Genomic DNA, 27,500 nt, shown 5'->3' on the forward strand with positions numbered 1-27,500 from the left:
AAAAAAGAAAATATTTTAAAAAGAGTATTAAAATAAATAACTCCTGTATAAACTAACAAAATAAGAGGAAGATAAATAAGATAGAATAGTGTGCCCTAGCGTACCCTCAAGCAAGAGAACTCTGACCCAAGACAGTGGAAGACCATGGTACAGAGGCTATGGTACTACCCAAGACTAGAGAACAATGGTTTGATTTTGGAGTGTCCTTCTCCTGGTAAGATAGAAGAGACTCTTTAGCTATGATAATCACCTCTTCTAGGGGAAGGACGCTCCAAAATCAAACCATTGTTCTCTAGTCTTGGTTAGTGCCATAGCCTCTGTACCATGGTCTTCCACTGTCTTGGGGTAGAGTTTTCTTGCTTGAGGGTACACTGAGGGCACGCTATTCTGTCCTTTTCTTTACTTCCTTTCCTCTCTGGGCTATTTTTCCCTGGTGGATCCCTTATAGCATTCTGCATTTCAAACAATAATAATAATAATGATAATAATAATAATAATAATAATAATAATAATAATAATAAGGAACTTTTTATAATATAGGAAAGACAAAAAAGTTAGACAATTAAAAAAAAAGTAGACAAAACAATGTGGAGACAATTTAGATAACATAAAACAAGATAGACACTGTTAAAAAACTTAGACAAGAACTAGTTAGACAGTTTAAAAAAACAGACAAAAACTAGTCAGACAGTTTAAAAAAACAGACAAAAACTAGTTAGACAGTTTAAAAAAACAGACAAAAACTAGTTAGACAGTTTAAAAAAACAGACAAAAACTAGTTAGACAGTTTAAAAAAACAGACAAAAACTAGTCAGACAGTTTAAAAAAACAGACAAAAACTAGTTAGACAGTTTAAAAAAACAGACAAAAACTAGTCAGACAGTTTAAAAAAACAGACAAAAACTAGTTAGACAGTTTAAAAAAACAGACAAAAACTAGTCAGACAGTTTAAAAAAACAGACAAAAACTAGTTAGACAGTTTAAAAAAACAGACAAAAACTAGTTAGACAGTTTAAAAAAACAGACAAAAACTAGTCAGACAGTTTAAAAAAAACAGACAAAAACTAGTCAGACAGTTTAAAAAAACAGACAAAAACTAGTTAGACAGTTTAAAAAAACAGACAAAAACTAGTTAGACAGTTTAAAAAAACAGACAAAAACTAGTTAGACAGTTTAAAAAAACAGACAAAAACTAGTCAGACAGTTTAAAAAAAAACAGACAAAAACTAGTCAGACAGTTTAAAAAAAACAGACAAAAACTAGTCAGACAGTTTAAAAAAAACAGACAAAAACTAGTTAGACAGTTTAAAAAAACAGACAAAAACTAGTCAGACAGTTTAAAAAAAACAGACAAAAACTAGTCAGACAGTTTAAAAAAAACAGACAAAAACTAGTCAGACAGTTTAAAAAAACAGACAAAAACTAGTCAGACAGTTTAAAAAAAAACAGACAAAAACTAGTTAGACAGTTTAAAAAAACAGACAAAAACTAGTCAGACAGTTTAAAAAAAACAGACAAAAACTAGTCAGACAGTTTAAAAAAAACAGACAAAAACTAGTCAGACAGTTTAAAAAAAACAGACAAAAACTAGTCAGACAGTTTAAAAAAACAGACAAAAACTAGTCAGACAGTTTAAAAAAAACAGACAAAAACTAGTCAGACAGTTTAAAAAAACAGACAAAAACTAGTTAGACAGTTTAAAAAAACAGACAAAAACTAGTTAGACAGTTTAAAAAAACAGACAAAAACTAGTCAGACAGTTTAAAAAAAAAAACACAAAAACTAGTCAGACAGTTTAAAAAAAACAGACAAAAACTAGTCTGACAGTTTAAAAAAACAGACAAAAACTAGTCAGACAGTTTAAAAAAACAGACAAAAACTAGTCAGACAGTTTAAAAAAAACAGACAAAAACTAGTCAGACAGTTTAAAAAAAACAGACAAAAACTAGTCAGACAGTTTAAAAAAACAGACAAAAACTAGTCAGACAGTTTAAAAAAACAGACAAAAACTAGTTAGACAGTTTAAAAAAAAACAGACAAAAACTAGTCAGACAGTTTAAAAAAACAGACAAAAACTAGTTAGACAGTTTAAAAAAACAGACAAAAACTAGTTAGACAGTTTAAAAAAACAGACAAAAACTAGTCAGACAGTTTTAAAAAAAACACAAAAACTAGTCAGACAGTTTAAAAAAAACAGACAAAAACTAGTCAGACAGTTTAAAAAAACAGACAAAAACTAGTCAGACAGTTTAAAAAAACAGACAAAAACTAGTTAGACAGTTTAAAAAAAACAGACAAAAACTAGTCAGACAGTTTAAAAAAAACAGACAAAAACTAGTCAGACAGTTTAAAAAAACAGACAAAAACTAGTCAGACAGTTTAAAAAAAACAGACAAAAACTAGTCAGACAGTTTAAAAAAAACAGACAAAAACTAGTCAGACAGTTTAAAAAAACAGACAAAAACTAGTCAGACAGTTTAAAAAAAACAGACAAAAACTAGTCAGACAGTTTAAAAAAAAACACAAAAACTAGTCAGACAGTTTAAAAAAAACAGACAAAAACTAGTCAGACAGTTTAAAAAAAACAGACAAAAACTAGTCAGACAGTTTAAAAAAAACAGACAAAAACTAGTCAGACAGTTTTAAAAAAAACAGACAAAAACTAGTCTGACGGTTTAAAAAAAAACAGACAAAAACTAGTTAGACAGTTTAAAAAAAAACAGACAAAAACTAGTCAGACGGTTTAAAAAAAAACAGACAAAAACTAGTTAGACAGTTTAAAAAAAAACAGACAAAAACTAGTTAGACAGTTTAAAAAAAAACAGACAAAAACTTGTTAGACGGTTTAAAAAACAGACAAAAACTTGTTAGACAGTTTAAAAAAAACAGACAAAAACAAGGTAGACACAACTTACAAAACTGAGACAAATATAAAAATACAATTTTAATTATCTGAGACAAACAACAACAACAACAACAACATTAGCCACACCTGGATACAATCTTCATTAAGGTCAACTCTCAATTTGATAAATCGAACCATTTGATGCTTTACTATTATAAAAAGAAAGCATCTTCTGATTAAGAAAAGAGATGCTTGGACCCATCTGGAAAAGCATTTACCATTCTTAAATGCTTTTCTGTTCATTGTTTATGATTTAATTTTGGGAGAATTGTGAAAGGTTAGAGTAATGTGGCTTAAAATGACTGTGTTTACTTCTTGAGGTCAATGGCCTGTTTAGCTGTGTGTACTTACACACACACACACACACACACACACACTGTTCTTAATATATTTTATATTAACCTCATTAATGCTCATGCAGTTTAGTTATTTATTTCCTTACCTCACTGGGCTATTTTCCATGTTCCTTGGGCTTATAGCATCCTGCTTTTCCAACTAGGGTTGTAGCTTAGCTGATAATAATAATAATAATAATAATAATGATACTACTACTACTACTACTACTACTACTACTACTACTACTACTACTACTACTACTAATAATAATAATGATGATGAGGAGAGAAGAGTTCTATTAGAAATATACCTGTGGTTATTTTTCCGTGTTGAACCCCTTGGGCTTATAGCGTCCTGTTTTTCCAGCTAGGGTTGTAGCTTAGCAAGTAATGATAATAATAATAATGATAATAATAATAATAATAATAATAATAATAATGATTCTCTCAGATCCAATGTACCCTTTGAAGAGTAAAAACATGATTGATAGAGAGTGTTAGAAAGACAGACAGATGAATAACCTTTTATTCATAATATTCAGAAATTTTATTGATTGATTGATTGATTGATTTGAGGTGTTCTGACATCCTGAAATCTAGGGTCATTGACGTCAGCAATTTAATAAATTGTGAGGAATATAAGTATATGAAATTTTATGAATATCTGTGAAGTCTTGTTGTATTAAGTTGATAATGAGAGATTATTAGACTTTTTTATTCATAATTTTCAGCCATTTTGTAAATTGTGGGGAATTTGATAAGTTTTTAGTTTCTATACGAGATATTTATTATAATGTTGCTTTTAAAATATTTTATTTTAATTTTTTCTTTTCCTCACTGGGCTATTTTCCCCTGTTGGAGCCCCTGGGCTTATACTGTAGCATCCTGCTTTTCCAACTAGGGTTGTAGCTTAGCAAGTAATAACAACAGCAACAACAACAATAAGAATGACAATAATGATAATGACAATAACAAGAACAATAATAATAATAATAACAATAATAATGATAATAATAATAATAATCTATAAAACATTATGAATATCTCTAAAAGCTTATTATATTAATTTGCTAATAGATCATCATTCAAATACTTTTCATGAACACTTTGAAGGGTTAGTGACACAAGCGCATATTGGCGGCGTACTGTAGGCGTTATTAATGTGTCTGTAGCGTCTTATCATCCCCCAGTTATATCAATATTGTCGTCTTGTACTCTACTTCCTTTACCACTTAATACCTTCCATATATAGTCTATACCACGATTGGTTTGTTTACATTTTAACTCTCTTCATCTTCTTGTGTCCCCCGTATAAGACACTGGGGCAAAGGTAGGTAATATTTCGGTAGGGTGCCACCTAGCGCCATGACTACTTGCCAGTACATAGGAGCTTGAAGCACAATATATCGGTAGGGTGCCACCTAGCGCCATGACTACTTGCCAGTACATAGGAGCTTGAAGCACAATATATCGGTAGGGTGCCACCTAGGGCCATTACTGCTTGCCAGTACGTAGGAGCTTGAAGCGCAATATATCGGTAGGGTGCCACCTAGGGCCATTACTGCTTGCCAGTACATAGGAGCTTGAAGCGCAATATATCGGTAGGGTGCCACCTAGGGCCATTACTGCTTGCCAGTACGTAGGAGCCTGAAGCGAGTGCACGGCGGAGCAAAAGCCATTAGGCCATTGAAATATTACCGTAAATCTAATGGTTTTCGTTCCATATGTACTGGCAAGCGGTCATGGCGCTGGGTGTAACCCTACTTAAATTTTACCCAAATGTAATAAAAACTATTAATCCATTTCTTTTTAGAATGAACGCCACCGCGATCCGTTTGTTTACATTCCTGACTCTTCTTCTTCGTGTGTCTGCGAATGGGATGCCTGGGCAGAGATGCCTGAGTGCCTATACGTGTCTCCAGATGGGGCGAGGCGTTCCCCAGGATGATAATCTCAGAACTATCTTGAATCTTGAACTTCCTTTCAAAGGTAAGGATAGATTTGGTGTTTCTGATGTAGGAGTGATTAGACAGTGTATTTTTGCTTTTTTATAAGGATAAACAAGAGATTATGGTTTGCGTTTAATGGCTTGATGGAAGAATATATTATTATTTTAGATGCTATGCCACAAGTGTTTGAAAGGTAACTTTGTTATTGTTACAAACTGAGCAGTCATGGAAATCAGGTCATTTATGTTGTAAGTACCAATCATAGCTGAAATCGAAAGGTCTCTGGTTTAAGTCTACTGTTTATTTTTGTTTTATATTTTCGACACTGGTTCGAATATGTGTTTATTTATGCTTTTTATATATGAACAATTATATACACATACATGTATATGTATGCTATATATACATGCATATATAGATGTGTATTGATGTTTAAGTATAGTGTTTATAAATCTGTAGATACAGTGTGTGTTTAAATCACCCTCCAAATAAACCTAGTAAAGTAAAGCTAAAAATCCCAGTAAGAAAACCTTCAATTCTCATCCACCTACGGGCTGCCAACGCAAGAGCCTGTGTCTAGCACAAGGCTAGATAATCTAACCAGCAAGCAAGCTCATTTTATCTATATTTTTAAAATTGAAGATGTTATAGAAATACATAGAATGGGGTCTTCTTAACCTTTGCTCATAGAGACGATTCATTGTCTCGTTCTATCGAAAGCTAGCGAGGCGAGTATTGCGAGTATTTGTGACCGCTATCCTGTAATGGTCCATACATATGCATATCTGAACAGTGAAGAGCAGTTCGCCAAAGCTTACCTTGCTTCTTTCGAATTAAGCTGGTAGTTAGTTGACTCTAGCGTATTGCAGACATTGTTGAGAATTGGATCCTAGACAAGTAATTTGCCATTACGTCGTAGTAATTCAGTGGTACGACTGATGACTGAATACTTCGTGTTGAGAAGTGCGTTGTGCTTGTACCCTAGAGGAGTAATTTGACTTGGCGTCGTAATAATTCAGTGGTACGACTGATGACTGATAGTTTGTGGTCTCTAGATCGACCAAATCTCAGGCATAATAGATTGCACGGCTGCCCCTAAGCGTTATAGCGAGTTTGATCCTGGCCATTTGCTCTTACAAGTGCGCTCTTCTTTAATTGATTACCATCATTTGCCAGAGTCAAAAAAAGGAAAGAGGTGTTGCAGGATCACCTCCTGTGAGAAACCAGAAGGTTGTACTTTTACTGAAGACTGAGATAGTGTCTCTTTTCACATGAGTTCTCATAATTCAGGTATGCTTAGATATGTCTTAGTACCTCTTTTCCGACAGGATTTGACGCCTCCTTTCAGGTATGCTTAGATATGTCTTGGCATCTCTTTTCAGACACGATTTGATACCTCTTTTCAGGTATGCTTAGATATGTCGTGGTACCTCTTTTCGACAGGATTTAACACCTCTTTTCAGATATGGTGTCGTATGTCTCAGCACCTCTTTTTAGACAGGATTTGTCACCTCTTTTCAGATATGTTCTCATATATCGTTGTACCTCTTTTCTGACAGGATTTGACAGCTCTATTCAGATGTATTCACATATGCCTTGGTACCTCTTTTCAGAGAGGATGTGACGCCTCTTTTCAGATATGCTTATATGTGTCTTGGTACCTCTTTTGAGAGAGGATGTGACGCCTCTTATCAGATATGCTTTAGATGTGTCTTGGTACCTCTTTTCAGAGAGGATGTGACGCCTCTTTTCAGATATGCTTATATATGTCTTGGTACCTCTTTTCAGACAGGATTTGACACCTCTTTTCAGACAGGATTTGACACCTCTTTTCAGACATGACTTGGTACCTGGGGAAGTTCAAGACGCTGGCGAGCCAGGCCAGATCACCAAACGCCCCGGAGTCTGTCAAGGCCGAAATGTCGAATGTGCTGTGTTTCTACCAGGGTCACGACTGGGAGAGCATCTTGAACCTCCAGAATTCCGAAGAGAATATGAGGTTAGGGAATACATAAACAGTAAGGAAGGATAAGAAATCCATAAGTAAAGGATTAGATAGACGAATGCCGACTCGAAACGTGATGAGTAAGACGATGTAGTCTCGAGATTTGTAGTATTTTCAGTTGGGATTTCTATTGAAATTTATGGATGAAATCGTAAATAGATGACAAGACCTATAGTATTTGCTAGTATTTTGGTTGGGGGTTTCAATTGACGTTTATGAATGAAATCGTAAATGGATGATGAAGGGACCAAGTTAACATCTCTGTTATATTCGAGGCGAAGGCTGTACCTGAAACCCACCAAAGAATATATATATATATATATATATATATATATACATATATATATATATATATATATATATATATATATATATATATATATATTATATATATATATATATATATATATATATATATATATATATATATATATATATAGGCTTGACACAGGCATTCCTGGTACTCCTTGCTCTGAGGAAGTACCACCCGTACTAAGTGGAGAGCTCCTGTGTATGTTGCACCGCACACCATCTCTGCCATCCTACACGGTACGTTTGGTTACTCGCCGCTCAGTAAGGGTGCGACACGGTGCTTTTCCTCAGAGTGATGTTTACTAGGAATTCCAAAAGAGAATAAAGAATTAGAGTAAGGATTCCTATCTAGGAACCTTGATCTTTCACCAGAACTGGATAAAAATTATTGTTCTCTTTTGCATGGGAGATTAAACAACTTGATCCATCATTGTTTACAAATATGATTGAGATGACAGCCTGTTGTCTTGAATATGATCTATAGTAAGTATGTCGTCGTCAGCATTCTAAAAAACAACTGTCCCTTGGAGATACACGTTTTGAGGAATTCAAAAAATTTTGTCAGTTTTATAGTTGAATATGTATTTGATGGGATTTGCTTTAGTACAGTAGGGATAACTTTAGCCTCACTATCATCCTTTTTTTATGTTGGATTAAGCATCATTTGATGTTATTTTAATTTTTTTTTTAGATTTTTTGTTATTTTATACTTATATATATATATTTATATATATATGCATCTATATATTATATATATGTATATATATATATATATATATATATATATATATGTATATATATATATATATATATATATATATATATATATATATATATATATATATATGTATATATATATAATATATATATATATATATATATATATACATATATATATATATATATATATATATATATATATATATATATATATATGAGTGTGTGTGTGTGTGTGTGCAATTAAATCTAAAATTAGTACAATTGGTAATGTATAAGAACATCTGCCAAGAAGATGCTTGTTTCCACAATTAAAAAAAAGACCCGCGATAATGTGACGCTTACGTTACTAAACCAAGAAAGCGTTCAATCAAATCCTAAGTAATCTTTTAATCATAAGAACAAAATGACCAAGACCTCTGAAAAATGGATTGAGTCACCGTCCACCAATCCTGTAGGGTGTCGGAAGAAGAAGGCGCCAGGAAATACGAGGAACTCGAGAACCTGAAGCAGACGATCCTGCGGATGGGCATCGTGGTGCCCCGGGACGACCCGGCATTCAAACACAGCGGCGCCTTCGTCAGAACCGACGTCATCTCCACCAGGAATGCCAAAGTTGGCTTCCTCCAGGACGAGTCGACGAAAGTCTTCATACAAAGGTATTATGGGGACGTTTGTTTTGGTGAAGAATCTGCGGGAGAAGAGGTGGCTGGTGATAGGTATCTGATGATTAGGAGGCTAGTGGGATGTTAATATGGGACTTAGAAAGTGTGATGGATAGTAAATTTACCCCTAATTGGTTTTGTCTGCTTGAAAAATACTTATTAAAGAGCTATTTATTGGAGTTGGCTAAGGCAATGGCTTTCCGGGACATTGTTAAGTGCAGGTGCCTATTCCTCAAATTTTTTATAAAGACTTATTTATTGATGTTAGTAAAGGGATTGGCTTTCCGAGATATAGTTAAGTGCAGGTCCCTGTTCCTCAAATTTATTAAAGATCTACTTATTGGAATTAGCCAAGGGATTCGCTTTCCAGGACATAGGTAAGTGCAAGCTCCCGTTCCTCAATTTGGCAATGGATCTGTTCAGAAACAACCTCTCCGTTTAAGCGAGCTCTGGCTTTTTTTAGTGAGGAGGATCCCAATTCATATAGATGTTAGTGATTTCATCGCAGTCCTTAACAAAAATTAGTCTCCACTAGAGCTTGTTTAAGTGTCAGTTTTAGGGAAGAGAGAAGTACAGATCCAAGATCGTCAAGATGTTAAGTGTCCCCGCAGCAAGTTTCAATGTAGAACAGTGCCTGAACCAAAGAAATTAACTTATAAATTCCATGTCTTCTTAATTCTTCAGAAGCAACTTGTCTACTGGAGCCAGTTCAGGCCTCGGCCTCTTGGGAGACACCGAGCAGTGCAAGTCGAAGTTCCTCAAGATGTTAGTGGCTCCGTTCCAGCTCTTCCTCGCGATGCTTGGGACGGATTCAAAGGCAGATTCGGAGGGTGGCACCTGCGACCCTCAGAGTCCTTACAGGACAATGGATGGTGTCTGTAATAACTTGCAGGACCCAATGAAGGGCGCAGCATTCAGGAGATTCAACCGAATCTTGCTTCCAGACTATTACGAAGGTTTGTGTGGAAGGATGTCGTGAAGGCAGTGCAGTAGTGAAATGTAAAGATATATGAATACAAAGTTGATATTATTGAAGCATATAAAGGCAGTAATCGGAGATGCTATGCCAGAGAAGCTGAAACTGTAAAACGTAAAATGAACGGCGAAGGTCTTGAAGGTTTACTACGACATCTTATCTCTAGTACCCATTTTGGAGATGATGCCAGATATTATTTCTTTTCAGCATCCCTTTATCCCCATTGCTCTGGTCTTTCCACCTAGCTGTCCAACACCTGTAATTCTTTCCTGCTCTAATGATTACATATCATTCATGATGCAATCCTTTGGGTCAACCATCCTGGCTAGTAAATTTGTAACATGTTAGCTTTGGATGTGCACAGGCAACAGGCCAAGTCCCGCCTTGGCGTGTCTCTCAAAGCTGTTTACTATGGAGGTTATTGCTGTGATTGGGCACTGTGGTGGGAAGTTGGGCCTGTCTGGCTGGCATTTTGATGGGCATCTTTCGCCCTTTAACTCTACAAGAGCTTAGGAATGTCAGTTTGTGATCTCGATAAACTACTTCACAAAGTGGATTTGTTTTTGCTGACGTCAGCATTATCGTCGACAGGAGTGTCGCGCCTACGAAGAGATGTAAATGGGGACCCTCTACCCAGCGCCAGGCTGGTCAGCACCTCTGTCAACAGGATGACCGTCACCCCAGATGACACAGATTTCTCTGCTCTCCATATGACGTTCGGCCAGTTCCTAGACCACGACATCACGCGGACACCTGTGATTAAGCTGCAACAGTTGGAAATGGGTGAGAGAGGTTGATTATTTGATAGGCTTTGGAGTGTAGAGGAAGGTAGTGAATTCAGAATATTAGCAATCGAGACGAGTGCAGCTCTCGTGATTGCTCGGTGGCTGTAAGCAAAAAGTACATTACTGGAATTAGTCGAAGTAGTGTGATATTTTAAGAAATGTATCCTCAAAGTTGAATATCGGGGAACTTATGTCTTACCTGCTCAACAAAAAACATTTGCACCAAGGTTAATCTTCATAGTTTCGACTAATTCAACTATTTGATTAGGAAGACCATTCCAGATTTGTGACACAACCAGAATAACATTTATATGGTACCGTATAGGACTGAGATAGAATTAATTACATAAATAATAACACATGATTTAAATGTCAGCACCCCCTCTCTACTCAAGCTAGGACAGGGAAGGCCAGGCAATAGATGCTGATGACTCAGCAGGTAGATCTGTTGGGTCCTCAAATCACCCATCGCTAGCTCACAAGGTTATGAGGTTCCAGTTGCCACTAGAAACTCTTTGGCTTGAGCTTGGCTTGAACTCCCATTCAGCAGATTGTTTCCAGTAGGTTAGCATAACCCTGGAAAGAGCTAACCTTATGTCTAACAATTTAAAAGGAGGGTTAGCTGTTGAAGATGAGACGGGAGAGCAACACTCAAAAAGTGGTCGAATAGAATAATTCAAAACATTTCAGTATGATTACATCTGCAAATGTCTTGGAAGACAGAATATGATGAACAAGTTTTGTAATGAAATGTTTAGCAGGTATTTGATAATTTCCACTTTTGAAGTGAGCAAATTAGTTCATGAATATTAAGTTTTGATTTTAATCAACCGTATAAGTCATCCATGGATCACAATTTTGGAGTTGAAATAAAGAAATTCCTAGCAGTACTTTTAAAGATATTTAAGTAAGTAAATATACTTTTAAAAGTACAAGATTATGACTTACTGATCAGTCTAACAATACCGACTCAGCATTATTACCCACATCTACCCTCTGTATTAAGTAATCTATAATGTATTGATTTATGTTTGCAAGTGAGACTACCCATCATGGAATACTCTACCTCTAATAATGATTCAATATCTATTGGTTTACATCAGTGGTTCCCAACCTTTTCTCTGTCATTTCCCCCCTTCACCCAGTTCAACCATCCAGATTTCCCCCTTCATGCCCCGCCCAGCCCTCATGCCCACTCACCTGCCTCAGAAATGGGCATGATATTCCAATTCTCCCCTTGAATATCATGTTAGTGAGAAATGATATGATCATATCAAAATTGAATGGCTAACAACAAATTGCCACACGTACTATGTGGACATTTTCCGCTTGTTTTAGTTAGTAGGTACAGTATTGTAATTATTTCCCCCCTGGAATTTTCAAATTTCCCCCCAGAGGGAAATTTCCCCCGGGTTGGGAACCACTGGTTTACATTCTTCATCTCAAAGGGATGTCCACAAACGAAGAGCTCCCAGTCAAGTGTTGCGACCCGAGGTTGAAGGATATGGAAGGAAAAATGGAGGATCTGGGCTGCGCACCTATAGACATACCCGAAGACGACCCCTTTTATTCGAACTTCAATCAGACGTGCATGGAGTTTGTGAGGTCTTCGCCCGCTCCAAGGTGTTCCCTGGGTAAGGCGGCTTGAGGAATCGTTAATAATCCATACCTAATCGCCTATGCGACCTTTCTTTTACTTTCGTCATCGTTATTGATAGCACCATGAAAATGGTAACAATAATGAATGGATTTGAGTCCATAAGAATCGTCGTTGCTCCCCAAAAATGTTCCTCATTGAAATCTCGATCCTCTCTAAAATGTAATAATTTTTACCATGTGAATATTTTATAGAATTCCAAACTTGACTTACAAACAGACAAAACAGAGAATAATCTAAAACAAGATATTTCGATAGGTCCAAGAGAACAAATGAACGAACAGTCGGCGTATCTCGACGCATCCCAAATCTATGGCGTGAAGCCAACCATTCCTGTTAGCGATCCCCTGAGATCTTATTACGACGGTCTTCTGGAAAACCATGTGAGTTTTCTTGTCGGATTTAGGCTCTTCCTTACTTTTTTAGTCGTTTAAAGGATGATTTGAAGATAAGGTGATTGCAATAATATTCTTTAACTAAAGTTACTAATAACACTCTATTTCTCTCCGGAATAGGAGATTTCCGAAGATTACAAATTGCTCTCTCTCTCGATGAACATAGACGATGGCTGTAATATGCTCGAGAATATGGCGCAGGGCAAATTCTGTTTCAGAGCAGGTGAGAGAGAAAATAATTCTATCCGGTTTTGTCAATACAAATAACAATGAAAAAAATAAACTAATAAAAAACAAAAGGAGAGCTTCTGAAAAAAATAAACTAATAAAAAACAAAAGGAGAGCTTCGCAGATAGATCGATAGATATGTAGGGATGGTAATCAATTCCTTAAAACGTCTGACCTCGCAGGAGACGGACGGGTCAATGAGATTCTTCCGCTGACCTTCTTCCACGTCGTTTGGCTCCGGGAGCATAATAGAGTGGCAAAAATCCTCAAGGAGCTCCGTCCTGGAGCCGGAGACGAGGAGCTATACCAGGAATCCAAGAGGATCGTCAGCGCCCAGCTCCAGCACATCACTTACAATGAATTCCTACCGACCATCATACGTGAGTGGTCCGCTTTTATTTCTGTTTGTAAAGGTGATATGGCTATTCTATTAACTGTCATGGTTAGTAATGGTGTCAATAATTATGTTTAAATTTAAAGGGGCAAGTAAGTATCGAAGTGCGATTTTTTTGTTGTGATAGAATTCAATCTCATAGGCGATAGGATCGGCAGGCTTCTGACTTCATTTAGTGCCCATTAAATTGATGAAAATTGGAGATTATTCTCCCTGTATCCAGGGTCTTGAAAATTAAATGACGTAGTCCAAGACGAGTGTTGTGACGTCACTCCTCCATTTTACAAAATCGCACATGAGCCAAAACAAGTGTAAACAAGTACGTGCTGTAAAATCAACAAGCTTTGTGTATCGGTCATTTAGTATTGGATACTATAGTTGCATTCTGCTAGCTACGAATCTCCAGAATTCTTTATGTTTATGTGTTCCTCTACTCATAACTTTCTGCTATTGGCACTGTGTGAATTAAGCTGAATTGTTTTCCTCACGAGCTGCCAATGTTGAGCTAAGCAGTCATATATATATATCGCATGGCTAGGCAAATGTGTAGGGTTGCATTTAGTAAAGGAAATAGGCTAGCAACCTTATATCAAGTGAGCCCTATACCAAGTGAGTGGGTGAAATCCAATAAGACACATGTGAATGGAAGATAAATGTCAAGGTCATTATTTTGATCTTTGCAGTAATGTTCTCATCTCTTTCTTAACAGCTTTCCCTGTGTTAGAAGCTCATGGTCTTCTCCCCCAGACGGGACCAACCCAGTCGTCCTCTTATAATCCTACATTTGATGCTACGATTGCCAATTCCTTCGCCACAGCTTCTTTCCGGTTTGGGCACAGTGAGATAAGGGTTGGTATGGTTTACATTTTGCGTGAAGGGGTTCTTGAAAAGATTTAGACACTGATACTACAGGAAACAAGTGCCGCCATGCGTTAACTCTTGTGGTTCTCGTAACGAATGTGAAAACTGACAGTCATTTTCCATCTAGGATTTCGTCAAGAATGTGAAAACCGACGGGAACGTTATGGAACACGAACTGTCCAGCTTTTTCTTCAACCCTTTCGAACTGTATAATCGTAGCTGCATGGGTGACGTAGCCAGGGGCAGCATAAGTAGCAATTCCAAGAAGGTTGATCAGTTCTTCAGTCCTGAGGTAAGGGTATTTTGTTAAGTGTTTTCTATACCTGAATTGAAAGTAATAGCTTGGGTTAATCCTAATAGCCAGAGTACGGCTATTTGGTTAAGAGTTTTCTATACCTGAATTGAAAGTAATAGTTCGGGTTAACCCTAAAAGCCACAGTACTAGAGTCATCTCTTAGGTGAAAGAAAGACATTAATTAAGAAGTTATAGAAATGATTGAAAACAAATATTGAACAAGTTCCAGAATTTAATGTTTAAAAATTCGGATTGCAGGTGGCTGGAAAGCTATTCCGAGGCAACCAAAGCTATGGGCTCGACCTGCTGGCTCTGAACACCCAGCGAGGCAGAGACCACGGCCTCCCTGGGTACACGAAATGGTTGGCCAAGTGCGGCTGGCCAAATATCAATCAATTTGAAGACCTTTCTGTTGTCATGCCTGGAGAAAGCATTGAGGCTCTAAGGAGCGTTTATAAGTAAGAGACCCCCCTAATGCTATTAATTATGCTGCATATTAATGGTTAATGGATGCATTGTTAAATAGATAAGGAAAGTGTATATTTGTATCTGTAGGAAAGTAGCTCAGCCCCAACAACTATGGAACAGGCTGTTGTTTAATCAATATTAGCAGTTATGATAGTTACTGCAGTATTACCGTTCCCGTATCCTAGCTACCACTGACACTATATAGGGTTAGTGTAACATCTGATCAGTGACCTCCCGTAGTTTTCAAGTTGAGATCCTTGTTTAATGGTACACTCCAGTACATTTTCACTTGAGATCTATTGTGCCTTCTTTTTAACGTAATCAGTGAATCAGATACTTCCCAGGTGATCATCGGTAATGTTTCGCAGATAAGGGTGAGCTTAGAAGCATTATCCCAAAATAATGAAAAAAAATTAATTAGGTTGCACCTACACGAGGTAGCCCCATCAATGGTAAAAGTGTATGAGAATTGATCTAAATCAGTTAATGAAGTATTGGGTAGTCAGTCAAGTGTAATAGGATATTAAAGAAGTTCCATTCTACTTCCTGTAATACTAAACAGCAACTTTCAATTCAGGTATAGAAAACTCTTAACCAAATAGCCGTACTCTGGCTATTAGGATTAACCCAAGCTATCAACTGTAAGATTTTGCAGCCGAGGGTGAAGGGCATAAAGCTAGCAATCTCATTCCACAGCAAAGGTTGGAGTTCAGCGGGCGTCGTTTTGTGAAGCCGATAGAAAATTGCAGCAGTTATTGACCTGTCAACTGTAATGGGTCGTAGCTGAAGGTCAAGGAACTAGCTAAGACACGACGGTTGTTAGTAATAATAAAGATAAAATAACTCCACCTCTCTATACTCCCCAGATCTGTGCACGACATAGACCTGTATCCAGGAGCGATATCTGAAAACCACCTGGATGGAGGGTCCCTCGGACCCACTTTCACATGCCTGCTGACTGACCAGTTCAAGAGTATTAAGTTCGGAGACCGCTTCTGGTACGAGGAGAGAGGTCTGGCCGGGTCATTCACGCGAGGCGAGTTGACTGTCGAAGTGATTTGTTGATTGAGTGGTTTGAAAGTGTTTGAAGAAATAATTAGATGTTAATAGAAGATTGAGATTTAGATAATTAGGTTATCATTTACTCAAATGATCTGACTATCAGTGTACTAGTAGGTTTTACTGAACGGTTTCATTCAGACCCTAGTTTCACTAACTATTTAGTCGTCTGGCTTAGCTTCATTCCTCCATCCGTGCCTCCATTTTCCTTTCCAGCTTATTTTAACGTTTACTCATAGTACAACTTTGGGGTTTCCTCACAGTTGCCATGGCCCCTCCCCTTCCCCAGCCTGGTCCTGGTTCTATGTTGAAGGCCCAATAGTGCACACACACACACATACATATATATATATATATATATATATATATATATATATATATATATATATATATATATATATATATACTCCAAGCTCTGATTTGGTAAAGGAATTTGTGTATTTATTCATGGATTTTCAACTTGCCTCAAGGAATCTTATAGAGATTCATTATGTTGCCATGCAATTTACATTTTCCCAGTGAGTTTTAAGGATTGGAGAGAGAGAGAGAGAGAGAGAGAGAGAGAGAGAGAGAGAGAGAGAGAGAGAGAGAGAGAGAGAGAGAGAGAGAGAGCTGGTTAGGTATTCTTTTCAGTGAATGAACCCCTTAGGGCTGTAGGGTATCCAACCAGGTGTTCTTTTCTAGCTGACAAAAAGCAGAAGGCAATGCAATTTTGCATGTTAGATAGATGCAATGCAAAGCAATCTTATTACTGCATGCAACGTATTGCGTTAGGGATATTGTAGGCAGTAAATCACGAGGCTCCTCAAAGGTACTTGTGTGATCTGAAATGTATTGCAATCCACCAGAAAGATTCTTTGAAATTATTTGACCTTTGATCAATCTCATCGCTCATTGAAAGACATTTTTTGCAAGGAGTAACTGGTCCTAATGAGAGTTTCAGACACCAATACCTCAATTCCCTTCCTCTAATACAGGGCAGAAGTAGGACCTTTACAAGCTATTCCCAGCTGAGGTCATCGTACAAGCCAGTTTTAGCTATGATCATAGGTTAGTTATATGTGTCTTCGTAAGCCACTTACTCATCGTGAGGCCTTTTACCAAGAGTCGAGGGAATGTCGGAAAATGTAATGTGTTCCAACAAGGTTGATGGCTACTATTATCTCAAATTCCTTCCTCCATTGTTGAGAAGTAGAAATGAACAAACTATTCCCAGCTAGGGCATTCAACAGCAGGCTTGGTAATCTCTAATACCTCAGTTCCCTTCCACCATTGCAGAGTGGAAGCAGGACCTGTCCAAGCTATTCTCAGCTAGGACTTCCGAGCCTAATAACCTCCAATATCTCCGTTATCTTCCTCCATTACAGGTCATAAGCAGGACCTTTAGAAGGTATACCCAGCTAGGGCTCTTAACAAGCTTGAGTCACCAATACCTCAGTTCCCTTCTTCCATTACAGAGTAGAAGAGGACCTGCCCAAGTTATTCCCAGCTAGGGCTCTCAACAAAGCTGACAATCACCAATACCTCAGTTCCCTTCCTCCATTGCAGAGTAGAAACAGGTTCTTTAAAAGCTATACCCAGCTAGGGCTCTCAACAAACCTGACATTCACCAATATCTCAATTTTCTTCGTCCATTACAGGCATAGGCAAGACCTGTCCAAGCAATTCCCAGCTAGGGCCATTTGTACAAGCCATTTCTAGCCAGGCCATAGGCAACTTGCGTAATCGGTAGCGAGCCGCCCAAATGACGTCGATTCCCTCTCTCCCTCACAGCGCAAATGAAGGAACTGCACCAGGTCTCGCTCGCGAGGGTCATGTGCAACAATATCCCGGAACTGGAGAGGGTCCAGCGATTCCCACTCATGAAACCAGGACCCGGGAACCCGGTTCTCTCCTGTCTGTGTCCCAGTAGCCTCATTCCGGCTTACGACCTGACCCCGTGGAGGACATGAGAGGTCGCGTGGAATGTTTATTCTGTTTTATTTATTTGTTTGTTTCTTCGGATATTTTGATTTGAATCATATCTTTATTTATTACTTATTTTAATTACCGTATTTCCCGTGTCATAAGACGCTACAAGTGGTAAGACGCACCCTTGAATTAGCAAAGCATTTTTGGAAAAAAAAATAGATTTTACAATTCCTAGTAGCAATTCCTGGCCCGACACTCTAGTGAGATTTTGTCTAGCACAGTAAATTTTCGTATTTTAGGTATATTAGCAAAAGCTTAAGTTAATATTAATTAGTTGAACACCAGTCATCCCAGTTTATTCACATGTTAATAGAAGAAACCACTGAAATCAGTCTTAGTTGCCACAACAACTACTTGTTTGGTGTTCCAAGTGTTGTTTACATAAAAGCAGTGTTGCCAAATGTTAATGAAATTTTGGTAAAAAAGTAAAATTCTAGTAATATTTTCCAAATTTATCATATAGCCTACATATTTTCTCACAAACCTAATTAGTATTCAAAGAAGTCTAGAAATTCCTCTAGTTGGACGTTTTTTGTCACTGTATGTGACTCTAGTTCTAGTTTTCTTCTAACTTGGTAGCACTGCACTCAACTAACAGTGAAATGTTTTTTTTTTTTTCCAAGGTCGTATTCAGCAACTGTTTGTTTGTATTATTTCGGAACTCAGGCAACAAAATCATTATCAAAATAATGGTTTATTACAAAATATCAACAAAATATGAGAAAATAGATAAATACTGCATAAACAACTAATATGTACTGTAATAGCGTCGTGTGCCAGGAGACCACTACACTAGTTGCTTGCTTGTAGAAGGGAGTTAGCGAGTCATCAGCTGATCACCAAAACACATAACTTGCTATTGCACTATAATAAATGAAGCATAATATGAAAATATTTTTTTTTTTTTACATATGAATGATAATTGGTGGTTTATATTTTATGTCTATTGAGTGAGTATTTGTAAGTGATTAGTTGGGTGTTTGAATGTTGTCAAACTTCCCTATACAAATTTTTTCCAGTGTTAAGACGCAGGGTGATTTTTGGGGTAATTTTTCAGGCAAAAAGGTGCGTCTTATGACACGGGAAATACGGTATGTATTTTATCTTGATATTTCCAAATACAAATTTGCTTAAATTTGGAATTTGTTAATAATTTTATTTCCAAATTATATTTTTATCAATAATGAATTCCTTTATGAATATCCATACAATTATGTTTTATATATTAAGAGAAACATAATTATTGGTATATAAAACCATCTCCCCGTGAAATACAGTTTAGTCAAGAGTGAAAGAAGTGGGCAGTCCCCCCTGTTATTGCTGGTAGATGGCTGGGATGGAACTGAGCTAGTTGGCAAGATAGGGCTTTATAAATGGAAGGAAAATGGAAGTACAGAAAGTAAGGGGCAGTCCACCTTGCTATTCAAAGGTTTAAGGTTTAAAGGCCACTCATGAATGGCAAAGGCAAGGGACAGTGCCATCGACCTATCCGGCAGGACAATGCCCTAGAGACTGACCATGTATGCATACGATAACCGGCTGAGCCCTCTCTCCACCCAAGCTAGGATCAAGGAGGGCCAGGCAATGGCTGCTGATGACTCAACAGATAGACCTTTAGGCTCCCCAAACCACCTATCCTTAGTTCACGAGGATGGTGAGGTTGCAGCGACCAAAGAAACTAACGAGTTTGAGTGAGACTCGAACCCCAGGATGGCATTCACCAGTCAGGGACGTTACCACATCGGCCACCACAGTCATATTGGGGTGAGATTGAGTAGCTAGGTTAGATCAAGAAAGTAGATGCCAACACTATATATATATATATATATATATATATATATATATATATATATATATATATATATATATATATGGTGGACGAAAGCTTTGATTTTTTGCTGTGAAATATACAAAAATACATATAGTTTTATACTCGCCTTTCAGTATTGCAGAACCCTTTAAGCATGCTGAGGAAATACGCCATTGTACTTATTTGCTCCATATTATATATATATATATATATATATATATAAATAAATATATATATAATGTACCGTATTTATATAATATATATGTATATATGTGCATATATATGTTTACTGGATGTATATATATATATATATATATATATATATATATATATATATATATACATATATATATATATATATATATATATATATATATATATATATATATATATATATATATATATATATAGGCTATATATATATATATATATATATATATATATATATATATATAAATCTTTATAATTCCAAAAAATTATTAGATTAAAAAAAATCGCTAAACTGTTACAATTATAATACAAAATCTTTTAAAGAAATTGTAATAAATATTAAAAAAATCATTTTAATAAAGTAATTATTCAATAAGAAAGATTAATGAATGGGAACTTTTCTCATCAAAATGTAACAACAACAACAAATTAAATATGGAAAGAGACGCAACTTCTGCAGAAGACAGAAGTGTCCCTCTGTAACACAATATTGCCCCTTGAATTAATAGCGGCAATAAGAGGGGTTGCGAGAGAATGAATTAGTCAGCCGCTCGCGCAATAGATGGCGTTAGTGCTTATTCCCTTTAATGTAGTCTGCAGTCCATCACGGTTGTCTGGTCAGAGTTTCATTTCTCGGTTTTTCATCTTGAGATGCAGCGGTGTTGCCAACATGGTGGGCTACAGTATTTGCAGCATATGATTATCAATATTTTTAGGATATGTTTCATAGGCTATGTTGGCAACGTATACTATTCACAACATGGTATATATATGTAACCCAAACATTACCAACATGGAAATCAGTAGTACCAACATGATACACAACTATATACCACCAGTGTACGCGACCCGTCAAAAATGAAAGCTAAATATTTAGATAGATATGTACACACACAGGTTCAACCCTTCCCACCCCCTCCCTCTTTCCTAGCTACAGCAGGGCTACTCCTTCTTAGCCCTACCTGATGAACGGGGAGAGACTGACTAGTCATACGATTAGGAATACTGCTCAGTGTGACTAGAATGAAATATATATATATATATATATATATATATATATATATATATATATGTATATAGCTACAGACTTGCTCTTTATTATATAGTGGAGATCACTCATGTTTGAAACTTTGAAATAACATAAACAATGAACTAAAATATAAATAGAATTCAAGAATAACTATATCATCAACAAAATACATTTGCAAAACCTACCTATGAAAGGACAAGGGGTCACCCACCAGAAAATGACCATAAAATCTGCCAATTTACAATACACTCTACTAAACAATAGCCATACATCAAATGATAGCAATTAATGGGGCGTTGGATTTGGGGGTTTAACTGTAGGGAGGCCCTTGTTGAGTGGGGGTAGTAGTGGGCCCAGTGAGGCCTTTGAGAGGGGTAGGAGGACCAGAGAGCCTTTGAGAGGGGTAGGAGGACCAGGGGTCCTTTGAGAGGGGTAGGAAGACCAGGGAGTCTTTGAGAGGGGTAGGAGAACCAGTGGGCCTTTGAGAGGGGTAGGAGGACCAGAGAGCCTTTGAGAGGGGTAGGAGGACCAGGGAGTCTTTGAGAGGGGTAGGAGAACCAGGGGCCTTTGAGAGGGGTAGGAGGACCAGGGAGTCTTTGAGAGGGGGTAGGAGGACCAGGGAGCCTTTGAGAGGGGGGTAGGAGGACCAGGGGGCCTTTGAGAGGGGGGGTAGGAGGACCAGGGGGCCTTTGAGAGGGGGGTAGGAGGACCAGGGGGCCTTTGAGAGGGGGTAGGAGGACCAGGAGGCCTTTGAGAGGGGTAGGAGGACCAGGGAGCCTTTGAGAGGAGTAGGAGGACCAGGGGGCCTTTGAGGGGTAGGGGGGAGCAGGGAGCCTTTGAGAGGGGTAGGAGGACCAGAGGGCCTTTGAGAGGGGTAGGAGAACCAGAGAGCTTTTGAGAGGGGTAGGAGGACCAGGGGGCCTTTGAGAGGGGTAGGGGGCCCAGTGAGGCCTTTGAGAGGGGTAGGAGGACCAGGGAGCCTTTGAGAGGGGTAGGAGGACGAGGGAGCCTTTGAGAGGGGTAGGAGGACCAGGGGTCCTTTGAGAGGGGTAGGAGAACCAGGGGACCTTTGAGAGGGGTAGGAGGACCAGGGGGCCTTTGAGAGGGGTAGGAGGAACAGGGGGCCTTTGAGAGGGGTAGGAGGACCAGAGGGCCTTTGAGAGGGGTAGGAGAACCAGGGGGCCTTTGAGAGGGGTAGGAGGACCAGGGAGCCTTTGAGAGGGGGGTAGGAGGACTAGGGAGCCTTTGAGAGGGGTAGGAGGACCAGGGGCCTTTGAGAGGAGTAGGAGGACCAGGGGGCCTTCGAGAGGGGTAGGAGGACCAGGGAGCCTTTGAGAGGGGTAGGAGGACCAGGGAGCCTTTGAGAGGGGTAGGAGAACCAGTGGGCCTTTGAGAGGGGTAGGAGGACCAGGGGGCCTTTGAGAGGGGTAGGAGAACCAGGGGGCCTTTGAGAGGGGTAGGAGGACCAGGGAGCCTTTGAGAGGGGGGTAGGAGGACTAGGGAGCCTTTGAGAGGGGTAGGAGGACCAGAGGGCCTTTGAGAGGGGTAGGAGAACCAGGGGGCCTTTGAGAGGGGTAGGAGGACCAGGGAGCCTTTGAGAGGGGGGTAGGAGGACTAGGGAGCCTTTGAGAGGGGTAGGAGGACCAGGGGCCTTTGAGAGGAGTAGGAGGACCAGGGGGCCTTCGAGAGGGGTAGGAGGACCAGGGAGCCTTTGAGAGGGGTAGGAGGACCAGGGAGCCTTTGAGAGGGGTAGGAGAACCAGTGGGCCTTTGAGAGGGGTAGGAGGACCAGGGGGCCTTTGAGAGGGGTAGGAGAACCAGGGGGCCTTTGAGAGGGGTAGGAGGACCAGGGAGCCTTTGAGAGGGGGGTAGGAGGACTAGGGAGCCTTTGAGAGGGGTAGGAGGACCAGGGGCCTTTGAGAGGAGTAGGAGGACCAGGGGGCCTTCGAGAGGGGTAGGAGGACCAGGGAGCCTTTGAGAGGGGTAGGAGGACCAGGGAGCCTTTGAGAGGGGTAGGAGGACCAGGGGGCCTTTGAGAGGGGTAGGAGGACCAGGGGGCCTTTGAGAGGGGTAGGGGAGTGGGCATTTTCCTCGAAAACTACCATATGACGAGTCAATAAATTGGATTAAACACTTGATCGCAAAACTGCTGACGATGCGGTTTTTCGAATACAGCACTCGTCGTGTGTATTACAGAATACATTACTATATTGAGAGAGGGGGGGTAGGGGAGTGTGTCTTTTCATCGAAAACCACCATTTATGACCTGGGGTCAATAAATTGGATTAAACGCTTAAACGCAAAACGGCTGACGATGCGGCTTTTCGAATACGGCACGCGTCGTGCCGTAATACGGAATACATTACTGTTTGCGTAATGAATGCAGGCCAGGGTCTATATATTACTTTGATGTATATTAATGGGTTGTTGGGTGCGAATACAACAGGGGGCGATCTATTATTTTTTTTTTAAATGGGAACTGTAGTTCTTATTAGAGTTTAAAGTATTATATTCTATTATGATTGTTGGTGGTAGTGCGAATGGTTGTGTAAGAGATGGTGGGGATTGGAAGGTGTAGCTTCAGTGATGTTGTGTGGTGTTAAGTTTATTATTTGTTATTTTATTATTATATATGAATATATATATATATATATATATATATATATATAATGTGTGTGTGTGCTATATACAGATAAGTATATATACTGTATACTGTATGTATATAGAAATGTATATGTTTTATATGTATTTATATATTTATATGTATATGTTTGTGTATATACACACACACATATATATATATATATATATATATGTATATATATATATATATAAATTTATATATATATATATATATATATATATATATATATATATATATTATACCTGTGTATGTGTTTGTTTGTGTTTCCGTGTGATTTACAGTATGCATACAATATACCATAAAGTAAAAAAATAATCTAAAAAGGTAATCAAACCCAACTACATTCATATATAATTCACATAGAAAATATAATCACCTCGATTATATTTTCACAACCCAAAAAGCAATCTAAATCACATTAAACAGATTACATTCCCACCATCAAAAAACCAATCCTCATATTAATGTAATCTTCAAATATAACTGTACAGAAGTTTCAAAAAGTAATATACTCTCCGAGCTACGGATTTATTAAATATTTAAGCCAGTTCCAATATCCTATCCGCTTGAAGCTGGGTGTACAATGTGACTTTGGGCTTCACAAATGCAGTGTTAATATTGTTTACGTGCATATTTCATGAAGGCTCTAATGATTGGCATTTTTAATCTGGTGTCTGCGTGTAGCCCAGACCACAGTGGGGGAAGATATATATATATATATATATATATATATATATATATATATATATATATATATATATATATATATATGTGTGTGTGTGTATATATATATATATATATATATATATATATATATATATATATATATATATATATATATATATATATATATATATAGAGAGAGAGAGAGAGAGAGAGAGAGAGAGAGAGAGAGGTTATACACTTGAAAATATGACTGCCAAAGGGATCCCTTATGGGAATATGACTACCAAAGGGATCCCTTATGGGAATATGACTGCCAAGGGAATCCCTTGTGGGAATTTGACTGACAAGGGGATCCCTTATGGGAATATGACTGCCAAGGGAATCCCTTGTGGGAATTTGACTGACAAGGGGATCCCTTGTGAGAATTTGACTGCCAAGGGGATCCCTTGTGAGAATTTGACTGCCAAGGGAATCTCCTTGTGGGAATTTGACTGCGAAGAGAATCTCTTGTGAGAATTTGACTGTCAAGAGAATCCCTTGTGAGAATTTCACTGCCAAAGAGATCCCTTGTGAGAATTTGACTCTTCCTTTGTGGTAATTTGAATGCCAAGGGGATCCCTTGTGGAATTTGATTGCCAAGGGAATCCCTTGTGGGAATTTGATTGCCAAGGGAATCTTTTGTGGTAATTTGATTGCCAAGGGGATCCCTTGTGGGAATTTGATTGCCAAGGGGATCCCTTGTGGGAATTTGATTGCCAAGGGGATACCTTGTGGGAATTTGATTGCCAAGGGAATCCCTTGTGGGAATTTGATTGCCAAGGGAATCTTTTGTGGTAATTTGAACGCCAAGGGGATCCCTTGTGGGAATTTGATTGCCAAGGGAATCCCTTGTGTGAATTTGATTGCCAAGGGAATCTTTTGTGGTAATTTGAATGCCAAGGGGATCCCTTGTGGGAATTTGATTGCCAAGGGAATTCCTTGTGCGAATTTGATTGCCAAGGGAATCTTTTGTGGTAATTTGAATGCCAAGGGGATCCCTTGTGGGAATTTGATTGCCAAGGGAATTCCTTGTGGGAATTTGATTTCCAAGGGAATCTCTTGTGGGTATTTGACTGCCAAGGGAATACTTTGTGGGAATTTGACTGCTAAGGGAATCTCTTGTGTGTATTTGACTGCCAAGAGAATTCCTTGTAGTAATTTGACTGCCAAGGGGATCCCTTGTGGGAATTTGACTGCCTAAGGAACCCCTTGTGGGAATTTGCCTGCCAAGGGGATCCCTTGTGGGAATTTGCCTGCCAAGGGGATCCCTTGTGGGAATTTGCCTGCCAAGGGGATCCCTTGTGGGAATTTGCCTGCCAAGGGGATCCCTTGTGGGAATTGGCCTGCCAAGGGGATCCCTTGTGGGAATTTGCCTGCCAAGGGGATCCCTTGTGGGAATTTGCCTGCCAAGGGGATCCCTTGTGGGAAGTTGACTGGCAAAGGAATCCCTTGTGGGAATTTCACTGCCAAAGGGATCCCTTGTGGGAATTTGACTGCCAAGGGAATCTCTTTTGGGTATTTTGACTTCAAGGGGATTCCTTGTGAGAGTTTGACTGACAAACGGATCCCTTGTGAGAATTTGACTGGCAAGGGAATCCATTGTAGGAATTTGACTTCCAAGGGAATCCCTTGTGCGAATTTGACAGCCAAAGGGAACCCTTGTGCGAATTTGACTGTTAAGGGAATCCAATGTGGGAATTTGACTGCCAAGGGAATCTTTTGTGGGAATTTGACTGCCAAGGGAATTCCTTGTAGTAATTTGACTGCCAAGGTAAGCCCTTGTGGGAATTTGACTGCCAAAGGATCCTTTGTGGGAATTTAACTGCCAAAGGAATTCCTTGTGGGAATTTGACTGCCAAGGGAATCCCTTGTGGGAATTTGACTGTCAAGGGAATCCCTTGTTGAAATTTCACTGCCAAGGAATCCCTTGTGGGAATTTGACTGCTAAGGGAATCCCTTGTGGGTTGACTGCCAAGGGAATCATATGTGGGAATTTAACTGCCAAGGAAATCCCTATTGGGAATTTGACTGTCAAGGAAATCCCTTTTGGGAATTTGACTGCCAAGGGAATCTCCTTGTGGTAATTTGACTGCCAAGGGAATCCCTTGTGGGAATTTCACTGCCAAAGGAATCCCTGGTGGGAATATGACAGCCAAAGAAATCCCTTGTGGGAATATGACAGCCAAAGAAATCCCTTGTGGGAATTGGACTGCCAAGGGGATCCCTTGTGGGAATTTGACTGCCAAGGGAATCCCTTGTGGTAATTTGACCGCCAAGGGAATCCCTGTGGGAATTTGACCTGCCAAAGGGAATCTGTAAGAATTTGACTGCCAAGGGAATCCCTTGTTGGTATTTGATTGGCAAGGGAATTCCTTTTGGGAATATGACTGCCAAGGGAATCCCTTGTGAGAATATGACTGCCAAGGGAATCCCTTCTGGGAAATTCACTCTCAAGAGAATCCCTTGTGGGAATATGACTGCCAAGGAAATCCCTTTTGTGTATTTGATTCCCAAGGGAATTCCTTATGGTAATTTGACCGCCAAGGGAATCCCTGTGGGAATTTGACCTGCCAAAGGAATCTGTGGGAATTTGACTGCCAAGGGAATCCCTTGTTGGTATTTGATTGGCAAGGGAATTCCTTTTGGGAATATGACTGCCAAGGGAATCCCTTGTGAGAATATGACTGCCAAGGGAATCCCTTCTGGGAAATTCACTCTCAAGAGAATCCCTTGTGGGAATATGACTGCCAAGGAAATCCCTTTTGTGTATTTGATTCCCAAGGGAATTCCTTATGGGAATTTGACTGCCAAGGGTATCCACTGTGCAAATTTAAATCGGCAATTGTACGGATAATATTGCAGTGACTTTGTCGTTCCACTATTGAGCAGCCAGTTGAAATCTGTCTATCTATCTATCTATCTATGCATTATTGTAATACACACGAAAGCAATTGAAGAACCACTCATGCACTTCTGAAATCACAAAGAGCTCATTCTCTATCATCCAACATTACAGAGAGAGAGAGAGAGAGAGAGAGAGAGAGAGAGAGAGAGAGAGAGAGAGAGAGAGAGAGAGAGCAGGATTCTATGAACTCCACCAATGTAGTTAGAGTTAATATTTAATC

At 38.8% G+C, this 27,500-nt stretch overlaps 2 protein-coding genes across 2 annotated transcripts in view; one reads left to right on the forward strand and one right to left on the reverse strand.

Annotated features, from left to right (window-relative positions):
• The window catches only part of LOC137618818 (uncharacterized), a 413,063-nt gene that overhangs the window by 71,591 nt on the left and 313,972 nt on the right, over positions 1–27,500 (reverse strand). The window lies entirely within an intron of this gene.
• Positions 8,686–17,981, forward strand: LOC137619190 (chorion peroxidase-like). The gene is made up of 12 exons (XM_068349375.1): positions 8,686–8,882; positions 9,573–9,844; positions 10,456–10,647; positions 12,098–12,283; positions 12,565–12,689; positions 12,822–12,924; positions 13,112–13,309; positions 14,033–14,172; positions 14,312–14,476; positions 14,738–14,937; positions 15,814–15,983; positions 17,780–17,981. Exons 1-12 carry the CDS (start codon positions 8,749–8,751, stop codon positions 17,956–17,958), a joined length of 2,064 nt encoding a protein of 687 aa, XP_068205476.1. The 5' UTR covers positions 8,686–8,748; the 3' UTR covers positions 17,959–17,981.

The sequence above is a fragment of the Palaemon carinicauda genome, chromosome 25 (genome assembly GCF_036898095.1).
Source record: "Palaemon carinicauda isolate YSFRI2023 chromosome 25, ASM3689809v2, whole genome shotgun sequence".
Taxonomy (NCBI): domain Eukaryota; kingdom Metazoa; phylum Arthropoda; class Malacostraca; order Decapoda; family Palaemonidae; genus Palaemon; species Palaemon carinicauda.

Coding starts and splice junctions, on each gene's coding strand:
- LOC137619190 (XM_068349375.1), top strand. CDS start 8,749: ATGGGCATCGTGGTGCCCCGGGACGACCCGGCATTCAAACACAGCGGC. Junction 8,883..9,572: donor ACGAAAGTCTTCATACAAAG/GTATTATGGGGA, acceptor TTAATTCTTCAG/AAGCAACTTGTCTACTGGAG. Junction 12,284..12,564: donor CGCTCCAAGGTGTTCCCTGG/GTAAGGCGGCTT, acceptor ATATTTCGATAG/GTCCAAGAGAACAAATGAAC.